General features: G+C 37.4%; 1 protein-coding gene across 2 annotated transcripts in view; it reads right to left on the bottom strand.

The window, feature by feature from the left end:
- Positions 1-19,433, bottom strand: part of EML6 (EMAP like 6) — a 114,872-nt gene extending 95,439 nt beyond the window's left edge. For both annotated transcript variants that reach the window (XM_051616062.1, XM_051616064.1), the window contains exon 1: positions 19,156-19,433. In XM_051616062.1, the coding sequence (XP_051472022.1) occupies positions 19,156-19,352 (197 nt within the window). In that variant the 5' untranslated portion in view covers positions 19,353-19,433. The remainder of the gene's footprint in view (positions 1-19,155) is intronic.
- Positions 19,434-19,651: the final 218 nt, after the last annotated feature.

The following is a 19,651-nucleotide window of genomic DNA, read 5'->3' as shown; positions in this document are numbered from 1 at the left end:
GAGTCTGCCCTCCTGAAACTCGGGTTTGGGATCTTGCTTCATTTTCTCACTGCTGTCTCTCAGGATCCTGAATTCCACTACTTCAGTGGTAGCTGCAGCCATGTCTGCTCCCGACCTCAACATCCCTGACCTGTCCTCATTTGTAAATATAAGGTCCAGCAGGATGTCACCCCTTGTTGTTGGTTTCTTGAACACAACAGAATAAATCTATAGATTCAGTTATTTTATATGCATTAAGATCAAACCTAAATAGCCCTTCAGGTGCAGCTCAACAGTGTTAAACAAAAAAAACCCAAACCACAAACAAATCGAAGATTGCCACGCATTTTTCCAACAATTCTTAATTTTAAAATCACCTTCATCTCTAAATAGCAGGTTTAGGAAGAGGATGCTTTTTATGTTTTTATTTAATCTCTTTATAGATAATACACACATTTGAGTCAGAGTTTCTCCCAGCCAGGTGGAAATAGCTTGTTACATACAAAGATGACCCCTCTTAGTTTTCAGCTGAGTATTTTGGAAACAATCCTCAAAAAGAAACGAAGTCCCTTCTTCGGGAGAAATGCTTCTATTGATGAACTAGGTAAGCATTTCACTAGTTTCTGATGCACAACTGAATACAAGTAATATATAATGAAGTAAGTAAACCACTCCAGAGCAGGCCTTCAATGCTGACCCACTATCACCTGTGCTATTGAAGCAACAGCAGTTTTGGCCCATGGTATTTAGTGCTTCCCCAGAAAATGCCTAGAAGACAAAATATGGTATAGGTATCTCCTATGATCTGGATGCTGTCACCCTCTTTCAAGTGTGTGGATGCAGACTATACTATGTTATTTGTTCTCAAGGCAGGAGAACCAAATGCCTTAACTGTTTTCTGTAGTAGTCAGTTGTCCCTTGGCCCAACAGTACTCCATGGTTGAAAGGTTACAGTCAACTGAACCTCATTTTCGTGACATGAACACCCTTAGCTGTGTGAATTGGCATCTAAAACTTGCAGATTTGGTGAAACAGTGCAGATTCATAACAAATTATTTTTTTACCCAAGGGGTATCTTCTTGTGTTGACTGGAAGAAACCATAACATAAATATCCAGATTAACACAGAACAGTGAGAACAGAACAGGGGAAAAAAGAATGCAAGCAGAAGCGAATTAAGAGAAAGTAAGAGCAAGGAAACTTCCCACATATTAGTCGAATAATATCTCTGAGTTAGGGTAGAGAAGAGAGACCTTGAGGCAGCCTTTAGGGAGGTGACTATGGGGTCATCAGTCAAGGCAGATTGTTGCAACTGTGTGGGAGTTTGATTGATAACTATGAAGTCATCTCCCTAAAGGCTAGCAAGAAGCTTTCATTTTTATCCACTGTGTCAGCTGAGCTTTTTTTTCACAACAATGTAAGAAGTATAATAAATTTGAGAAGAAAGGAAAAATTATTAAATCAGGAGAAGTATACTCTTGAGATTAGAACTAAGATTCTAATTAAGAAAAATAAAGATTAAATGTCTAACAACAAAATGGTGTTCAAAACTTATGATATGCTGCCAACTTCTTCTATGAATTAAATACCTCAGGGGATTTTTACTGGTTTCTGAAACAGCTGATCAAAGACATATGCTAAATTTTTCAAAATAAGATAGGTAAAATATGTTGGCACTTTGTATGAATGATTGAGTGTGGGAAGCCCCACAGCAGTGAGCAATCCAAGAACAAAACGGGAGAGAGATGAACGTACTTTCAGATCCACTGAAGCTATTCCATTTGAATTGGTGGATGCCAAAGGTAATGAGAAGCTAGTTGTAGCAAACTGACTCAAGGGAGCCATCGACCCAACTGATATAAAACATGTTGGAAAGAGTATGCTAACATTCCCACAGGAATTATCAGTACAGAAGACAACTGGAAATGACAAGTGAAATGCCATGATCTGTCTTCAGAAAGAAAAAGGAGCTAAAAGTCCCCATCATCTTCTGAGCAGAATGTAGTGCCTTATGCTCATGCCTTCAATTTTTGTTGAAATATAGTGAAGCTCTTCTGTTAGTGACTTATTGCTAATATGCTATTACCAATAAATTAAAATTGGACATGTGGTTATAAAGCAAGTAGATGAAACCACAGACAACAAATCATGGTTGTGACTGCTTAGCAATTTCGGGTCTAAGTCCAGTACATTCATAAACAGAAAGAAGGGACAGTATCAGTCATCACTGCTATCACCTTGACAGAAGAGAAAGTGTCCAGAAGTCACAGGAGTAATCTAGAAGTGGCCACAATCAGTATCAATTAATTGTCAAGAGTTCTAATAGTATTGATCTGGAAATATACTAAAATTTACTTTTTGGAAACCTGAAGGTAGACTTGTTCCCAGCTTTCTTGCACACATCTCACTGGGAGAGACATATTCCTGTTTATCTAGAGATAATTCACACTTGCATACACTGTGGCTGTGATCAGCTCAATCACCTCCATAAATCCAAAGCACACAAGATGCTGTAATATGGAATAGCTGTGTGGGCTTTTTAAAATATTGAACTACTATGTAAAACATTCAGTCCACAATTCATTTGAAAGTACAAAATATAGATTATGTTTCATATGTGTATTACAGAATTCTACATAATTCTATAATAATTTTTATCTATACATATATATACACACAATATATGTATTTGTGTGTGTATATAATTTAAAAAATATATTAAAAAAAATAGAACATGATCTTGACAAAAGAACAAGGTAGATGAGTACAGAGAAACTATAGTAAACTGTGACAGAGAACGTGCAGTTTCAAGGGGGTTAGGCTGATTAAATATATCCAATAGGGAGGAAGAAGGCAGAAAAAAATTAATTGTGCGATGGACTTCACTGTCATCATGTATAAAGTAATTCATACCAAAATAAATGACAAGGTAAAAGAACATTTACCTCTAGGCAGGAGGGAGTCCCATAGATTCAAAACAAAAAGTAACAAATACCACAGGGAAAATGTAAAATGCAATACATGGTGTACAGAATAATTCCATCAAGGAACTATTTAATACAGCAAGAAACAGTGCATTCTGAGGAACTGTCTCATTTAAAGGCAGTGTATTCATACTTGATCTAATCTGTCCTCTGTTGAAAAACAAAACACCATGATGATTCCTAACGTAAATTATCTTATGATCCATCATCAGGTCTAATAATGAATTGAAATTGTAAAATTGTAAATGTGTATATTTGTAAATTTTTATATATATTTGTGTATTTGTGTGTATATATATTTGTATATTTTATATCTGTTTTTATATTTGTAAATTTTATATTTTTATAATTGTAAAATTATACTGATGTAGACACAAGTGCCAAAATACTCCTTGCTCGGGTAAATGGACACTGTTCTCTCAATTCTTTTACAGAAAAATCATATTTTATTTCACATGATGCCAACTCAGAGGAAAATACTTTCTATTCATATTTCAAATATTCTTAGGATAGACATTTATAAAAATAAATAGCTGTCACCCCTCTTCTATGTAGATCTAAGATTTCCCCACAGGATTAGTCACACTCATGTATTCTCCAGATTTCGGAAAGTGGATCTCTTTCTCACCCAAAATCTAGTATGCTGATTTATGCAACTTGAATTCTTTTTCATTTGTTTTTATCTGACTCTAACCAGTCTGCTCCACAAGCAGCAGAGGTCACATGCAGAGGGAGTCAGTGCTATCATTGCTAGCAAACACATGAAGAGCTATATAACATATAGACACTTAAACCAGAAGTCTTTACATACCCCAGGACTCCCACAATCTCTCACAGTTGTTATATTCATCACTGACACAGCTAATTTGAATGGCACTGCAAGCTGATGGCTTAAAAGGGAAGAGCTTCATCATCAATGTTAAAATAATAATCCTGGGCTAGGTTCAAAGTCCACTGAATTAAAGAAAGTTTTATTAAAAGCTTCAGCAGAGTTACATTAGTGAACTGTAAAGATTTTAGAAAAGCGTTCAGATTTTTAGATTTTGTGTATTAGCATTTCACAGTTAAAGATCTACACCCTAGTTCCAGTCATATAATGCAAATAAGCCCTGGAAATGAAAGTATTTTCTAGAAATGTTAGGCATTGAAGATCAGTTTACTTCCAAACTTTCAAAATTGTCCATCTGTGTTAACAGAGCAATTCACATGCTGGCACATAAGGTAGTGACCACGAAGCCATCACAATAGCCAAAAAGCAAATTACATCTGTGGTAACTGTACAGAAAGATAAGAGAAATAGCAAAGAACAAAGATGGAGTTTGGAAATTTGGCGTGTTCTTTGAATCAGGTGCCTGCGCTGGCTACAAAATGGATGGTTGGACAAAAATGTATGAAGGGAAATCTTTCTGTATGTCCACTTAAGATTACATAGGCAACAAATTTAGAAGTGGCTTTAATTGCCTGTCTGGAAACAGTTCTCCTTTGACAACTAAATCAACTTGGGCTCCTGACTTCAGTTTCTCAAGTATCACCAAACCTAGACAACTGAAAGAAACTATATAAACACTTGACAGACTGTTCGAAGCCCACAGGCTTCATGCACAATCTGACTTGAAATTATTTTGAGTTAAGCAATGTTGGAAAGATTGCATTATAGTTGCTTAAAATCCAATTGTTATAAAATGCAGATACAGTAAGTTTAAAAGAAGAAGTAATGCCATGCAGTGAAATTAATATTTTACATAAGCAACAGTAGATAGAATTTTCAGTATTAAATTTCTGAGGAACCAGAGTGTTGCTGTAAATGTTCATTAACCTTCATGTTCTGGAGAATGACTGATCAAATGCTTTGAAAATACATTCACAAATGGCTTCAGCTTATTTTTTGTTCAGTAGAATTGCCTGCACTAGGAACCTTCATAATACAGGGCCCTCCTATTATTCAAAACATATGTCTATTTTTATGCAATATAAAGTTATTATTTATCCATATAGTTATTTATTTTACCTGTGTTTTATTGGACGTGCAGGCAGTCACAGACACAAACATGAAAGAGAAGGTGTTTTAAGATTATTACACTACCTAAGTCCATGAAATGCTGTATTTGAAAGAGTTTACTGTTACCCAAAGAATGCCTTTAAACTTCTGGGGAAGACTAATACCAGGAGTTATATAAACAAACACAGAATTATGACTTTATATGTTTTATATGTGACTCATTCTCTTGCCTTTTGTTATTTTTCTTTTTCTCCTGATTTCTTAGCAAACTATTCAAAGCATAAGTTCTGAACCTGGAGTTCTGCTTTCCGTGAGATCACAGGGAGCAGGTTTCAGAGGAGACCTTTCTGCTGTGTTCTCGGTGCTGCAGCGGAAACTGCAGAGTTCTATGCAATAATGTAACATGTTGGTGCAGGCAGTTGTAATTTCCTTTATTGCTTGCCATTTTCTAATACTCTGTTATTTCTCCAGCTTATGGTATCTTGGATGTTAGCAGGCTTTTTGCCTTCTACATCACAGCAGGATAGAAAGCAGCTTCATTCCAAACAACTGCCAGGTTCATCTAAAGAACAAAATGTATCTTCCTTTTCACACCATCTTTTCCATCTACTGCCTCAGCAGACAAGCATCACACTCTCGCCTTACACAAAGTGGGTTTTGCAAATCGCTCATATGATACTTGGAGGCTAAAACTGAAGAGAGCTTATTTATTTGAGCACAAACCCAAGTTAAGATTAGGGAAGTGCCACTGCAATACAATGAGCTAATTAACTGCATTCAGTCTGGTTTAGCAGAGTTCCAGATTTAATCATATGACGGCAGACAGCCAGGAGCATGGAACAGCAATGGACTTCACTGTTTGCAGGAACAAAAAGAAACAGGCCTCTGCTTTACTGATTTTAGATGTTAATTCATTTCAGAGCTTCAAAAAATGCAAGCTTTTAAAGATTTCATGTGTCCTTGTATACCATTCAGATATCTACTTGCTCTTCTATTCTCTTACAGGTTTCCTGAACACAGCATCCTCTCTCTGTGAAAGCGTTTTGAGAATGAAACTGCATCCATGCTAGATGCCTATTACTGAAAGACATATTATACCTATAGTATGTATAGCATAACCTAAACTAAAAAAATACAGTAGACAAGCTCTCCAAAAACCTACCTCATTCCTGACATTTATTGTTGATGCAAGCCATAGATTTTCTGTACAATGTGTAATATGACTATTTATAATTTTGCTGATAATTAAGTAAACTATACTGCAATAAAAAAAAAATATATTTAGACAAAACTGGTTTGGTGCAAGAGCTGAAAACTGTTGGCTTTTGCCACGTGTGCTTTTGAAGGTTTATTATCCTACAGATCTCATCTACATCTACAGAGCAGACAATAAAACAGTAGGTCATATACTTCTAAGAGCCTCAAGAGAGAATCAGCGTTTATCAGCTTCTGTATTTTCTTGCTACATGAAGAGAGGAATTATTTTCCATAGACTCTGCTGTAATGATACTGCTGGCTGCTTATAACAATTCTTTATTGCCTCTTTTCTAGCTTTGTAACAGAGCAGTGGTGCCTTGTAGGTGAGTAGCCAAAATAAGAACAAGATGGCCATTAGCACAACTAATAGTATGCACTCCACTCACTCTGCAAACAAAACTAAAATTATATTATGTTCTTTCATACTATATCTTCTTTCTCTCTCCAATAAATTAATCTCCTTACAAGGAGACAAAACTGAAAATTTGATAGAAAAGTAAATACAAAATCACACAGAATATGCAAACCCCTCAAAACTCTACGTTCTTAGCTTAGTTCTATCTCAAAGAAGAAACTACTTTATATCTATTTTCTTAAGATAGTAATTATTTGTAAAATTGTTTTTTTTGATAAAACTACTAGTGCTCTTCCAGGGAGGACCTGAATTTATTAAAGGTAATTTTAAAAAGCATACAAGAATAATCTAAAAGGATAATTTTTAAGAGGCAGTACGACATTAGTCATACTAGAAACATTTAAATATTGAAAGTGATTTCATTAGCAGTTCATCTTAGGCTAAAATATAATTAATGGAAGCAGCTTTGCACAAGAGCAGCTAAGTAGCTTGCAATCTTTAAGTTATGGGAATATCAGAATACAAAAACTCTATACTAGTGATTTAAATTTGTGATATAAAATGAAAAAGGATATAAATCTGCTGCTCAATTAAATAGAATGCAACCACGAGAATTCAGTGCCTCTCTACTCCTTCCAATAATTCAAATCTCCCTTTTAGTTGGCTGGAAAAAATTCCAGACACAGCCCAATATATTTTGCTCACAGCAAAAATAAAAACAAAACAAAAAACACACAAAAAGCCCAAAAAAACACCCTTCCCTCCAAAAAGAAAAAAAACCCAAACCCAAGCCAAACCAACCAAACAAAAAAACCCACATCATAAACAAAAAACCCACAAAACAATAAAAAACACTATCAAAACAAAAACCCCACCATGTTTTGATCCCATTGAATCTTTACAGAGAATTAGAAGGTTTTAACTAAATGCAAATTTCATGAAAATGTCAGAATCTGGAGTTCATAACATCTAATTCTTTAACAGCACAGTTTTTCTTGAACCAATATTTACTCTTCATGCATGTATGTGCACACACAGATGCTTTATTACTGTCTTTTCATTTTGTCCTTCACTTCACAGAGATTCTTGATGGAGGCCCCTGAACATTGTCTCTTTGTGGTTCCATTTCTGACTTAATGATTTCACTCAACCAGAAATAGTAGCATGTATGGCAATTAAAAAAAAATAAAAGAAATTAGATAAATGCTCTAAGGATCACTATCCTTAGTTTAGAAAGGTGTATGTGAGTTTTAAAAACTTACTGAAATCTAACTTACCAAGAAATAACATATCTTCAGTAATCTGTTGTGGAAGTTTAAAGTAGAGGCTACAGAGGATAATTGCATGGACTATTCTAGTTATCTACATGAAATGGTTATTGTTACATAGTGTGGATTAAACTATGCTACCTTTTTCCATCTACTTCTCAAAATACTTTCTATAGAAGAAATACAAAAGCTTTCACACTTTCAGCTGGATTTGAAGTAATTATTTACCACCACCACCACCAAACACATGCATCTTAGATGCACACAGGTCTATGGGACTGGATGGGCTGCATCCAAGGGTGCTGAAAGAGTTGGTAGATGTGATCACCAGGCCACTTTCCATTATTTACCTGAAGCCCTGGCTAACGGGGGAGGTCCCAATGGACTCGAGGGTAGCAAATGTAACACCCACCTATAAGAAAGGCAGAAAGGAGGATCTGGGGAAACTATAGACCTGTTAGTCTGACCTCGGTACCAGGGAAGGTCATGGAGCAGATCATCTTGAAAGTCATTAGAAGACATATAGAGGATAACCAGGGGATCAGGCTGAGTCAGCATGGCTTTATGAAAAGCAGGTCCTACCTGACAAACTTATCTCCCTTTATAACCTGGTGACTCAACTATTGGATGAAGGAAAGGTTGTGGATATCGTCTATCTGGACCTCCAAAAAGCATTTGACATGGTTCCCCATAGAACTCTCATAAAAAAACTGGCTGCTCATGGCCTGGATGAGCATGTGATCTGTTGGATCAAGCACTGGCTGGACAGTCAGGCCCAGAGAGTGGTGGTCAATGGAGTAAAATCCAGTTGGGGCCAGTCACAAGTGGTGTTCCTCAGGGCTCAGTGTTGGGACTGTTTCTGTTTAATATCTTTATTGATGATCTTGATAAGGACATAGAGTGTATTATCAGTAAGCTTGCAGATGACACCAAGCTAGGTGGGAGTGTTCATCTGCATGAGGATAGGGAGGCTCTACAGAGCGACTTGGATAGATTGGATCATTGGGCTAATGTTAATGGTCTGGGGCTTCAACAAGGCCAAGTGCTGGGTCCTGCACTTGGGCCACAACAACTCCAGGCAACGCTCCAGGCTTGGGGAAGAGTGGCTGGAAAGTGTCTGGCAGAAAAGGACCTGGGAGTTCTAATTGACAAGCGGCTGAATATGAGCCAGCAGTGTGCCCAGGTGGCCAAGAAAGCCAAGGGCATCCTGGCTTGTATTAGAAATAGTGCGACCAGCAGAAGCAGAGAGGTGATTGTCCCCCTGTACTCAGCACTGGTGAGGCCACACCTGGAGTGTTCTGTCCAGTTTTGGGCACCTCAATTCAAGAGAGACATCGAGGTGCTGGAGGGAGGACAGAGGAGGGCAACAAAGCTGGTGAAAGGCCTAGAGAATAAATCTTATGAAGAACGCTTGAAGGAGCTGGGAATGTTTAGTTTGAGGCAGAGAAGGCTGAGGGGAGACCTCATCAGTCTCTACAACTACCTGAAAGGTCATTGTAGAGAGGTTGGTGCTGGTCTCTTCTCACAGGTAATTAGCAACAGAACAAGAGGGAATGGCTTTAAGCTGCAACAGGGGAGGTTTAGACTGGACATTAGGAAAATTTTTTTCACAGAAAGAGTGGTTAGACACTGGAATAGGCTGCCCAGGGAGGTGGTTGAGTTTAAGCACATCCCTGAATGTGTTGGAGGGTCATTTGAATGTGGTGTTGGTGGATACGATTTAGGGGAGAACTTTGTAGAGTAGGGATGATGGTTGGACTTGGTGATCCCAAGGGTCTTTTCCAACCTGAATAGTTCTATGATTCTATGATCTTATACACTAGCTATCCTGACCAGTCTCAAGTTACAAAGTAATATATTTTTAAATGTGACGATTACAGCTAAATCCACTTTTCCAGACCTCTGTTGCTAGAAGTTTACTTTTTCACACACTTTACAGCTACTGCCTCTTTCTCAAACATCAGCTGCCACTGTCTTGACTGTCCAACCTCACACCAAGACAAAAAGATAAGTTTAGAAGACCAGAATTGTAAATGTCAAACCTACTTACACAGATCTGTAGTGTGACTTATAAGCAGCTTGTTCTTAAGTTTCCAGTTTGAAATCAAGCATTTAGTACCTGCATGGCTGCTTCTTGGAGCTCTTCCGAGCTGCTATCAATGCCCCAGGAAAAAAAGTGTTATTGGATAGGTTGAGCAAGTTTCACTTGGAACAAAGCAATAGTTGTATTTTCTCCAACTCAGAAAAAGTCATGGGATCAGTGTGCTGTCCAGAAGGAAACAAAATGCAGAAGCTAATTATGGCTAATGCATAAGCCTTATTCCAAGGTCACTTTCTTGGTCTTCACCTTAATCATCAAAACTTTTTATGAATACAGTAGGCTACCAATGCCTATTTATTGGCTATTGGGCCAAAGTAACTATATCCAGAGGTAAAATTTTACACATTGAGGCATAAGAAATGGATACAAACTGCTTGATAGCCACTTCATTACTGGCCTCTCCACTTAATAATCTGGACTATCTTCTTGAGTGCTTGTAGCCTATTTCCCATTTGTGCCAAGGTCCCTTATGTAGCAGTCAGATCTCAAACCACACATCCTACACACTGCTTTCTTGCCTCCCCCCCATGTGCTCCCACAGAACCTCAGCCTACTCAGGCAACACCATGGCTCATTCCTTCAGTTCCCATTGCAAAACTGTGTAGAGTACATACAGAGAAGAAAGAAGGAAACAAAAAAAATCATGTGGCCACCACTGGAGTCCAGCACTGCTCAAGAAGGCCAGCTTTAGCCTAACCAGTCTCACCATCACCCAGCCTCTCTTGGCCAGAGAGAAGGAGACTCCTCTGCAGTGGGGGAAGAGAGATGAGCCTAACACAGATGTGTCCATTTCTGAAAAAGTCACTCTCCCTCCACTTTGTAAAAGGGAAATAAAGAGAATCAGCTCTCCTGATTTAAACTGATTCTGTTAAAATATTCTGTCACAGTATCAAATGCCATGATTTTGTTTTATATTAATTTGAAATATTTTTAAGGTCTGTGATGTAATTTATATACAAAATTCTGTATGGAAGAATCTCATATCCAAGAGAAGTTATGTCAGATTTCTTCAGCCTGAGACTTAAAAGTTTTAAAATAGCTCTTTCAACAACAGACAGCTTTCCTAAAGTCTCAATATAATATCCTTCTAGATATTGTGGTGTTCTGATTTTGCCACATATTTTAAAAAAATGCACACTTCTAGAAGTAGTGGAGTCAGCACGTATGTAGTTATCACTGTGTGTGCATAGACCTTGGACCAAGAGCACAATTACATATTATTAACTTGTTTTACAGCTGCTAACAGAAAGAAGAGCTTCACTGAACAGCATTCCAATGGATGTTTAAAATAATATATAATCTCTAAACAGATAAGAAAGTAATACCAGAATCCTAGAGTGATCAGGATTCTGCTGTAGACCCACTGCTAAAATCTTGTTTAAATGCAGCCACTCTAGTACATATTCAACACCAGTGTTAACAGGACAAAACTGTTGGTCCTATTAGTGTGACATGTCACATAGAAGTAATTGTCCTCACATTCTGCCAGAGGCCAAAGAGAAAGCTCAACTCTTCCCTAATCATAGATTCCAGCATTTGGGAAACTAAGCTAAAAGTTCCTTTAGGTACCTTAGGAGTAACATTCAAAAACTAGTGATATGAAGGAAAAAATTAAGGAAGTTTACACTGAACATATATTTTCTTGTCAGATGGAAAGTGACTGTGACTAACCTTTTGTTAAATATGTCTGAAAATAGATAGAAAAGGAAGTATGGTCTGACTAGTCAGGATAAAGGAAAAAACACTGTAATGATAATTGCAAGTAGAGCTGCAATAAACTGAAGGTGTACTTTATTGTCTCTTTAAACTATAGTTAACTTATAATTCTAGAATAAACATATTTTTATTTTTTTTTAAAAAGGGAAATATTACATGTTATCCTGAGTTCTTCAGAAGTTAAGCTCATCTTACCCAAAACTGCTATAAATACCCTTATTTCCCAATTAATATTTGCAAGTAATAAGTTACTGCTAAAGACAGTAAAAGAGTAAATAACACTTGCAATTTTTATCTCTGCATATGGAAGACAATTTCTGAAGACAAGGAAGCAGACAGTTTGCATAAATACATGCCCAATTTTGATGTGGATGCATCAATATTAGTATCACTATTTATAACTTTGTTACTAGTCAGCAACTTCAATGTAGGATTATCCCTTGAATGTTTTAGGTCTGCTAAAAATAAGGGAGGCACTCAAAATTAGCAATAAAAATTCAGTAAAATTTTTTGTAACAAGGAATGTTAGACAAACAAAATAAAGAGATTGCTATATCTATCTCAGAGTATATTTTATTTTTTATTCATATTAATATTTTTATTACTATGATTTCAGTGTATCCTAATCCATCTGTCAAAAAAGAAAGAAGACTTCGATGCCAGCACCAACAGAAATTGTATCAGTAAGACACAGCGTACCCAAGTTCATTATACTGTCACACTGTTTACAGAAACTTTATGAGTCTTATATTAAAACCACACTAGTTGAGGCCTACCTAAAGCTTTGGAGTTCTCTTTCCAAATCCGTTATAAATACCACCTCTGAAGAAGAATTCAAATTCAACATGTCTGTTGGACAGAAACTCCAGACAACCGAATGTTCTTGGGAGTAGAAACGCATCTCATGAAAAACAAGCTGCTATTCTAAAGAAGAACCTTTAAGCGGCAAAAAAAGTAGGCATTCCTGCTGTTTACTAAGGCTCCTAAAAAAACTGAGCAGTAGGCAAGGAAGCCAAATTGTCTTTAAAAGACCTTAAAACCTCGCCTACTATTGCAAAGAAGCATTCAAACACTTGGAGCTGTAGAAAGCATATGGATACTAGGCACAAGCCTAGTACTAAAGTCACTGAGGATACTTTCTAACAGTATTTATGGTACCTGAAAACTGTTCCAGAAGTTTAGTTTGTCCTTCTACAGAGATATATCAGAAATATTGCTACAAATATTGCTGCAGTTCCTTTTCAGCCAAGACTTTTTTAAAAAATAAACAAACAATCTCCCTCAAAATGAAAACCCTGTTTCTATTCCTAACTAGATATTATAACAAAAGAGCTTTCTTCTGCACTGCAGTACAAAACCAAAAAACTCTCTCTTCTATTTTCACCCAAGGAAGTGCAGCCCTTGTGTCCTTGAGGAAAAGACTGAAGCATGGACTACAGCAACTCACACCTCCTCACCTGAGAAGTCTCAGTTGCCTGTTCCCATGGTGAAAATACTGGAAGGACATTTGTAGTCCCTATCAGACACAATTCTTCTTCAGATACCCAGTTATGAGCAAGTTATCGTGGGCAAAATTATGAATTTTTAACATGAAGTGCTGAAATACCCATTATTATGTTTTCCATTAAGTGCTAAAAGAAAGACACGATTCTTCCTCCAAAAACCTAATCAAGACTTAGAAGAAAATAAGTATCTGAAAATTGCCTAGATAGATTTGTCTGATGTCCATTCAGTCAGTAATAGAGACAGGAAAAATAGTTCATGGAGGTTGAGCTCTTCTGTCCTACAAGATTAGAAACTTCTGCAGTTTATAAGGTTCTGTGCAAATTAGAATTTGTATACTTTAGCAGGAAGTTTTATAGTACAAAACAGTAATATAAAACTGTTGCGTGAGCTCCCTCCACCCTTCTAACTAAAAGATAATTTGAAATTAGCGTTACTCATATGAAAGCATTTTCTGTGAGTTTTCATCCCGTTTTCATCCCTATTACGTACCACTACCTGATGATTGCCAGTCAGCTTAAATAAAATTGAAATAAAACAAGTAAGAGTTGCAGAGAATTAATGCAGAGCAAATGTTAAAGAAAAAAAAAAAAAAAGCTTAGTTCAAGTTCTTAATGGAAGTTCTTAAGTTCTGTGTGATAATGAGTTGTTTCACAGAAATCCAATAAAAAATTGTAATATACTAGCTGATACAGACTTAAACACTTGCCTTTTTTTCAGCTGTGACAAGATAAAAACATAATAAAGTTCTAAACATTTTCTACAGAGGAATACAATGCTTCCTATTTTGTTGGAAATATTATTTTCCATTTTGAAAATGAGTTAAATCTATCTGATCATTTAAATGCTTATAATTCCACTTGTGTTTTTTAATAATGAGCATAATTTCATTTATCAAAACAAGCAAGTAAGCTGTAACTGGACAAGCAATAAATCTTATTTTTCTACTACCATATCTGACATCACTGGGATCTATATGGACTGGTCTGTTTAAATGCTGTTGTTAAATGACAGTCTTTCTCATAGATACATTGCTACAAATGCTGTGTTTTAAAAATCACATTAAATATGATATTGTAACTATATATTCCAACATGTCTGATGCACTAATATGGATATTTAAGAAACAAATACTTATAGCAGTTCATGGCCCATTAAGAGTTAAAATCCAAATGCAGTGCAGAGATCAAGCTGAGAAAAAGAGTGGCCACGAGAACATCATGAAATAAATGGCATTCTTCCCTGTTTTTTTGAGATTGAAAGCAAAAGAAGCAAAAAGCTGATTAGATGAGCTTTTATGGGGAGGTTAATTTCTTTCATATAAAAGTTCTTTAACAACCTACTGTCTCACAAGAGTTCCCAAAGGATGTTAGTATACACAGATCCCAGCTTCTGCTTCACCCTAGCTGTTCCAAAGTCACATCTCATCTTTGCAAAGGAACTTGTGTTACAATCGCATAAGTAACAGGTCTGGAATTTCTGTTGTTGGAAATCTCAGGTGGCTTCATTGCTATTATGCTATCTTGAGATCACTACACTTCGGCAGTCCTGCATGTGCATCTGCTGTGACTAAAGTCAGGGTTCAGCAGAAGCTGCGATCAGCACAGTCTGCCAAGCACTTCTGCTATGAAACAAACACAGTTACTTGAACGTCACTCCATAGCAAACAAGTGCTGTCACATACCATCCAAATGGTGGAATGGTGGCACCTAAACATAAAGTATTTTAGATCCCTTCACATAAGTACCATCCTTATAAGCAGAAATATTATTGTCGTACATACTTTAAAATAAAAATATTGAAGCACACTGTAGCTATTTTCACTCTGAGGGTTTGATTTGCATACCTTTGCCATCAATTTATTTACTCCAAAATTACTACAGTCAACAATATATGACATTGCTTCAAGCATCATATTTGTTTTTTTCCAACTGCAGAAAGACAAGAAAATGTGCAGTCATATTCATGTATGCATCCTGTCTCCTGAAATGATCCCTGTAACGAATAAACCAGGCCTCTGGTCACTCTCGCAGTCCAGTAAATCTCATCACCACTGGCACATTTTTAATCTCAATCTGTCAGCACAGCGGAACACACACACCAGCATACTTACAGCAATATTCTGATAAATCCAACATTGCTGTTACATTGTAAGCAGCCTTACATAAACAACGTGCTTTGGCATCAAAGATAACAAGCTGGCTTGCCAGGTACCATACCCAGACAGCACATACTGCAGAGAGACCTGAGGAAAGGAGCGGTCTCCCGTGGCACTCTGCCTCCCAGGAGACTTGCTGCAAGGCAACTGGGATGCAAAATGTGCTTTTCTAAATGCATCACGCTACAACATATAAAATAACACAGGAAACTGGGGTATGTAAAAAGTGCAGGTAAAGTCTTCAATATGCAGTCAAAGATGTTTTGACATATTCAGTAAAACTGTTTGATACTGCAGAAGTTCTTGAAAATACAACAACAGGGAGACATCATAATTTTATTACTACACCACTGGAAAACCATCTCAAAGTTAGGAACCTCTGTTTACAAATTAATTCTGTAAAAATCAATAAAATAAATTGTATTTTAAATTATATTGACAAGTACCTTAACTGGTTATATTTTTACTTTTGCTGCTTTCTGTGACAAGCTTTTTTGGCTTTCACATGAATAAATTGCAGAAAAAATTACAGGAAAGAACTGCCTCCATTCAACACTTCCTCGAGAGAAAGAAGAGGAGTGATCTATCTAATTGCTTGCTGCTATACAAGTAACACACAGTACAAAAGTGATAAAACCTTCTGTTCTTTTGAAAGTGTTCAATTACTGTCAAAACCAATGATCCAGTCTTGCAAGTGGTTATACTAAACATAAATCCCACACTTGTGTGGATCCCATTGAAGGCAGTGACGCTGGATGAACAGCAAGATTGTCATTAGTATTAACTATTCCTTAACTGAATAACATAAAAGGAGAACTGTATTTTACAACTGGAATTAACAAAAAACCACAGAATATTTTAGGTAAGAAAGAGAGGTCACCCAGTCCAATTGCTCAACAAAGCAGGGCTCTCTTCCAAGTTAAATCAGGTAGTTCAGGACCTCATCTCATCACCAATTTAAAAGGAGGAAGAACTTGGAGGCATAGCACCTGGTAGTGGCTTTGCACAAAAACCAGCTCAGTTCTTCATGCTCTGAACATCTACCCCACTAGCTGAGTACAGCATGTTAGTTCCTTATACAAAAAGAACCAATCTTCAAATATAAATCTTGGGAAAATGGTATTTCCCTGTTAATCCAGTAGCATCTGATCTACTTCAGCCCAAACTAAATTATGTCCAACTGCATTATCTGATACAAAGCAAGAAATGGGAAAATTAAAATTTTGAAAACACATTAAACATACTCTTTTAAACATCTGACCTTTTCTTCAAGGACAAATATCCACTTTCATTATTTTCATAAACACTTCAAGGTAATGCACAGGTTCTCAAGCCTTTCAATCATAGAATTTTATTTTTTTCTCCCACAAAATAGTACTCTCTGAGACCTTTCAACACAGAAGAAGCTAAGAGCAACCCTCAGAAAGCAGATGATCTTCCCACTTCAAGGCCTTCCAGGCTTTATGATTTCACAGTATTTTCCAAAATCTGCAAATTTTATTTCCTTAAATCACATTTCAAATTGCTTTAGAAATTGCAATCTGTTGGACTGCAAATGTATGTACTGCTGTTTAGGAGCTGGACTCAGACAAGTAAATACCAAAAAAACTTGAAAAACTGGGTAAGTCCGTTCATCCGATTTGTCTCAACTGGTTGACAGCTGCGAAGCCTATAATATGAAAATTTAGATTTCTGCATTTATTAGGAATATCAATGATAATCACACAAAGAACCATCTACTTAAAAGTACTTACAGTGATGAGAAATTACATCAATAAAGACTGCAAAGTGCAGCAGTGGCAAAGGAGGCAACCATTACCAAGTGCAAACAACAAGATATTCTGGCAGCATTTTGGAGATTCGCTACTTTCTTCAACCCTATGTGACAACAACTTTTCTTGGCCACTAAAAGCTGAAATTAACTATCATTTGGGTCCTGCTCATGCTTTCTGGGCCCAAATGTTTCATTTTTTTGCTGTAATCCTACAGAATTCTGATCTTTTTGCAGATCAGAAACAAAACTCATCTTTTCAAAGCATGGTTGGACATCTAGCGAGTCCCACAAAGCACCTGTTAATTTGAACAGGTGGTTCTTGGTTTTCTTTAAAGAGAAGAACAGGCACAGGCACTGCCAAAGTACAAATACCAGACATTCAGATTCTTTCTGTTCTCATTGTACGTTCTAAATGTGTCACTGCCAAAAGCAGCCTCCTCATATGAGATGGCTTTAAAAAAAAAAGGGCTGAAAGTTGTTGCAAAATACAATTCGTTTTGGGAGGGAGGTTTAGTCAAGTATAATAATCAGGGCATTTTTCTGCAGCTGAGGGAATATAAAAAAAAAAAAAAGAAAAAAAAAGAAAAAGAAAACCCACAAAAACATCACTGTCCAACAAAAACCAGTGGGATATATGTAGATACGTAATTGGTTATTGACAAATTATATTTCTAGTATTTAATGAGAAATCAAACATCAGCTCAGAAATAAGCAGCTCTCTACATGGATTACACTTCATACTCCACAGAGAGATTTACATCCATACAACAAGGAAAACTTCAATTTTATATACTGCATCTAAAACACTTATTCTCCTCTGAAGGATCTGAGCAGCCAACTATCTATCTAAACAGGCTTTTGGAACTGACATACCTTAGAAACCAGAATAAACTTTTATGCACATCCACCACATTTATTGAAATGCTACTGCTTTAATACATTACAAAGAGAAGGAGAAGAATGCTACCAGGATACACAGCAGCCAAAAGCTCTCACTGGGAAAAGAGGACAGCTTTCTGTAAACAAGGCTCCAGAATGAGTACATGACAACTACGTGATTTTGTGTCAAAACTCTGACTTCAGCAGATATTTCCACAGTACTACTGCACCATGAGTCACCTGGGACTATTCTGGTTTCACATCACCAAGAGAACACTTCATTCATGCTGAATTAGGTGAAGAGGGAAGGCAGCAGTTAGCTGTGCTCAAAGGAGTGTCATTATCAGGCATCATCCTTTGATAAGGATATTCTAGGCTCAGATTCTGTCATAAAGTTGTAGAGACAATATTAATTTTCTCTTTTACTGATGTAAATTTCTGTATTTCGGACAGAATTTTTTTTAAAAAAAGCTACCTTGAACCCTTTAACCACATTTTTATTGTGTTATCTTGCAAGGTGCAGTAAAATTAATATTTCTTTAAGACAAAACCAACAATTAGACACACTTCTTACACAGTGTTTGAAAGAAAGAGACAAAATAAAAATTGGCCAGAGCAAGACCTGTGCTTCTGTAGCCATCTTGCACCAGCACTGGCTTTTTTTGGCTGGAGTACAAATAGCTAAACTTGATTTTGAGTGAAATTTTCCAGATTATGTAAAACTAATCAGTTTGACCTACGTGCCAGATTTATGGCACTCTTGTGCTGGGATTTGCTGAGTGTAACAAAAGCTACACCTGCCTTCTATGATACATCAGAACTGGCAAGCTGGGGTCCCAGCTCTGGAAAGATCAAGATGCTGGATTCACGATTTTGCAGCACTGTTGCACTAAGATCTTCTCAGTGAATTTCTGTACTGAAAGTGCATTGCTTTTGGTGCAATGCAATGGAAAAACTTACCTTCTCTGTTACCACTGCAACATTTTTAAGCTTTGCTACAAAAATATTAATCAACCGTATCTAGAAACCCAGCTTTCACTCTGACAAATCCGAGCTGCTTAAAAACGCCAGGTACAAGCTGAGCTGCAAGAAGTAAGGTGGGGGTATTCTGCCAGCCCTACATTCTCCTCCCTTCCCTTTAAACCCCACCCTACCCCACCACCAGACAAGTCAGCCCCCTTACCTGATAATATCATCGTTGTGCCCGAGGAAGAATTTCTGGCTGTGCTCTCTGGTGTTATAGACCACGCCGACTCCAGCCACGAAGTAAACCACCTCTTTGCCTGCCGTGTAGTACAGGTTGTTGCGGCACTGGTGACCCCTGTACCCGTAAACCCACTCCAGACGGAGCTGGCATCTAGGAGCTGTCCGATCCGCCATGATAACCAATCCCCTCTCCCCACCAGCACGCACAAAACCGAGCGCTGCCCCTCCTTCCCTTAACTCCTTCCCTCTGCCGGGTTCCCCCTTGGAAACGTTAGCGGTGCCTGCCCCGCTGCCAGAGCTTCAGGTGGCACTTCCGAGCGACGATCTTCAATGAGAAACGCGTTCGCGGATCAGGGCTGCTGCTGCTGCTGCTGCTGCGCTGCCACCATAATCTGCTGCTCCTGCTGCTGCCGCTCCCCCGCCCAGGCACGACCCAGGCAACTTCTTAGGGCAGAAGGGAGAGCACAAAAACA

The sequence above is a fragment of the Apus apus genome, chromosome 3 (genome assembly GCF_020740795.1).
Source record: "Apus apus isolate bApuApu2 chromosome 3, bApuApu2.pri.cur, whole genome shotgun sequence".
Classification (NCBI taxonomy): Eukaryota; Metazoa; Chordata; class Aves; order Apodiformes; family Apodidae; genus Apus; species Apus apus.
Note: the sequence above shows the minus strand (reverse complement) of the source record. Positions and strands in the feature narration are given on the sequence as shown.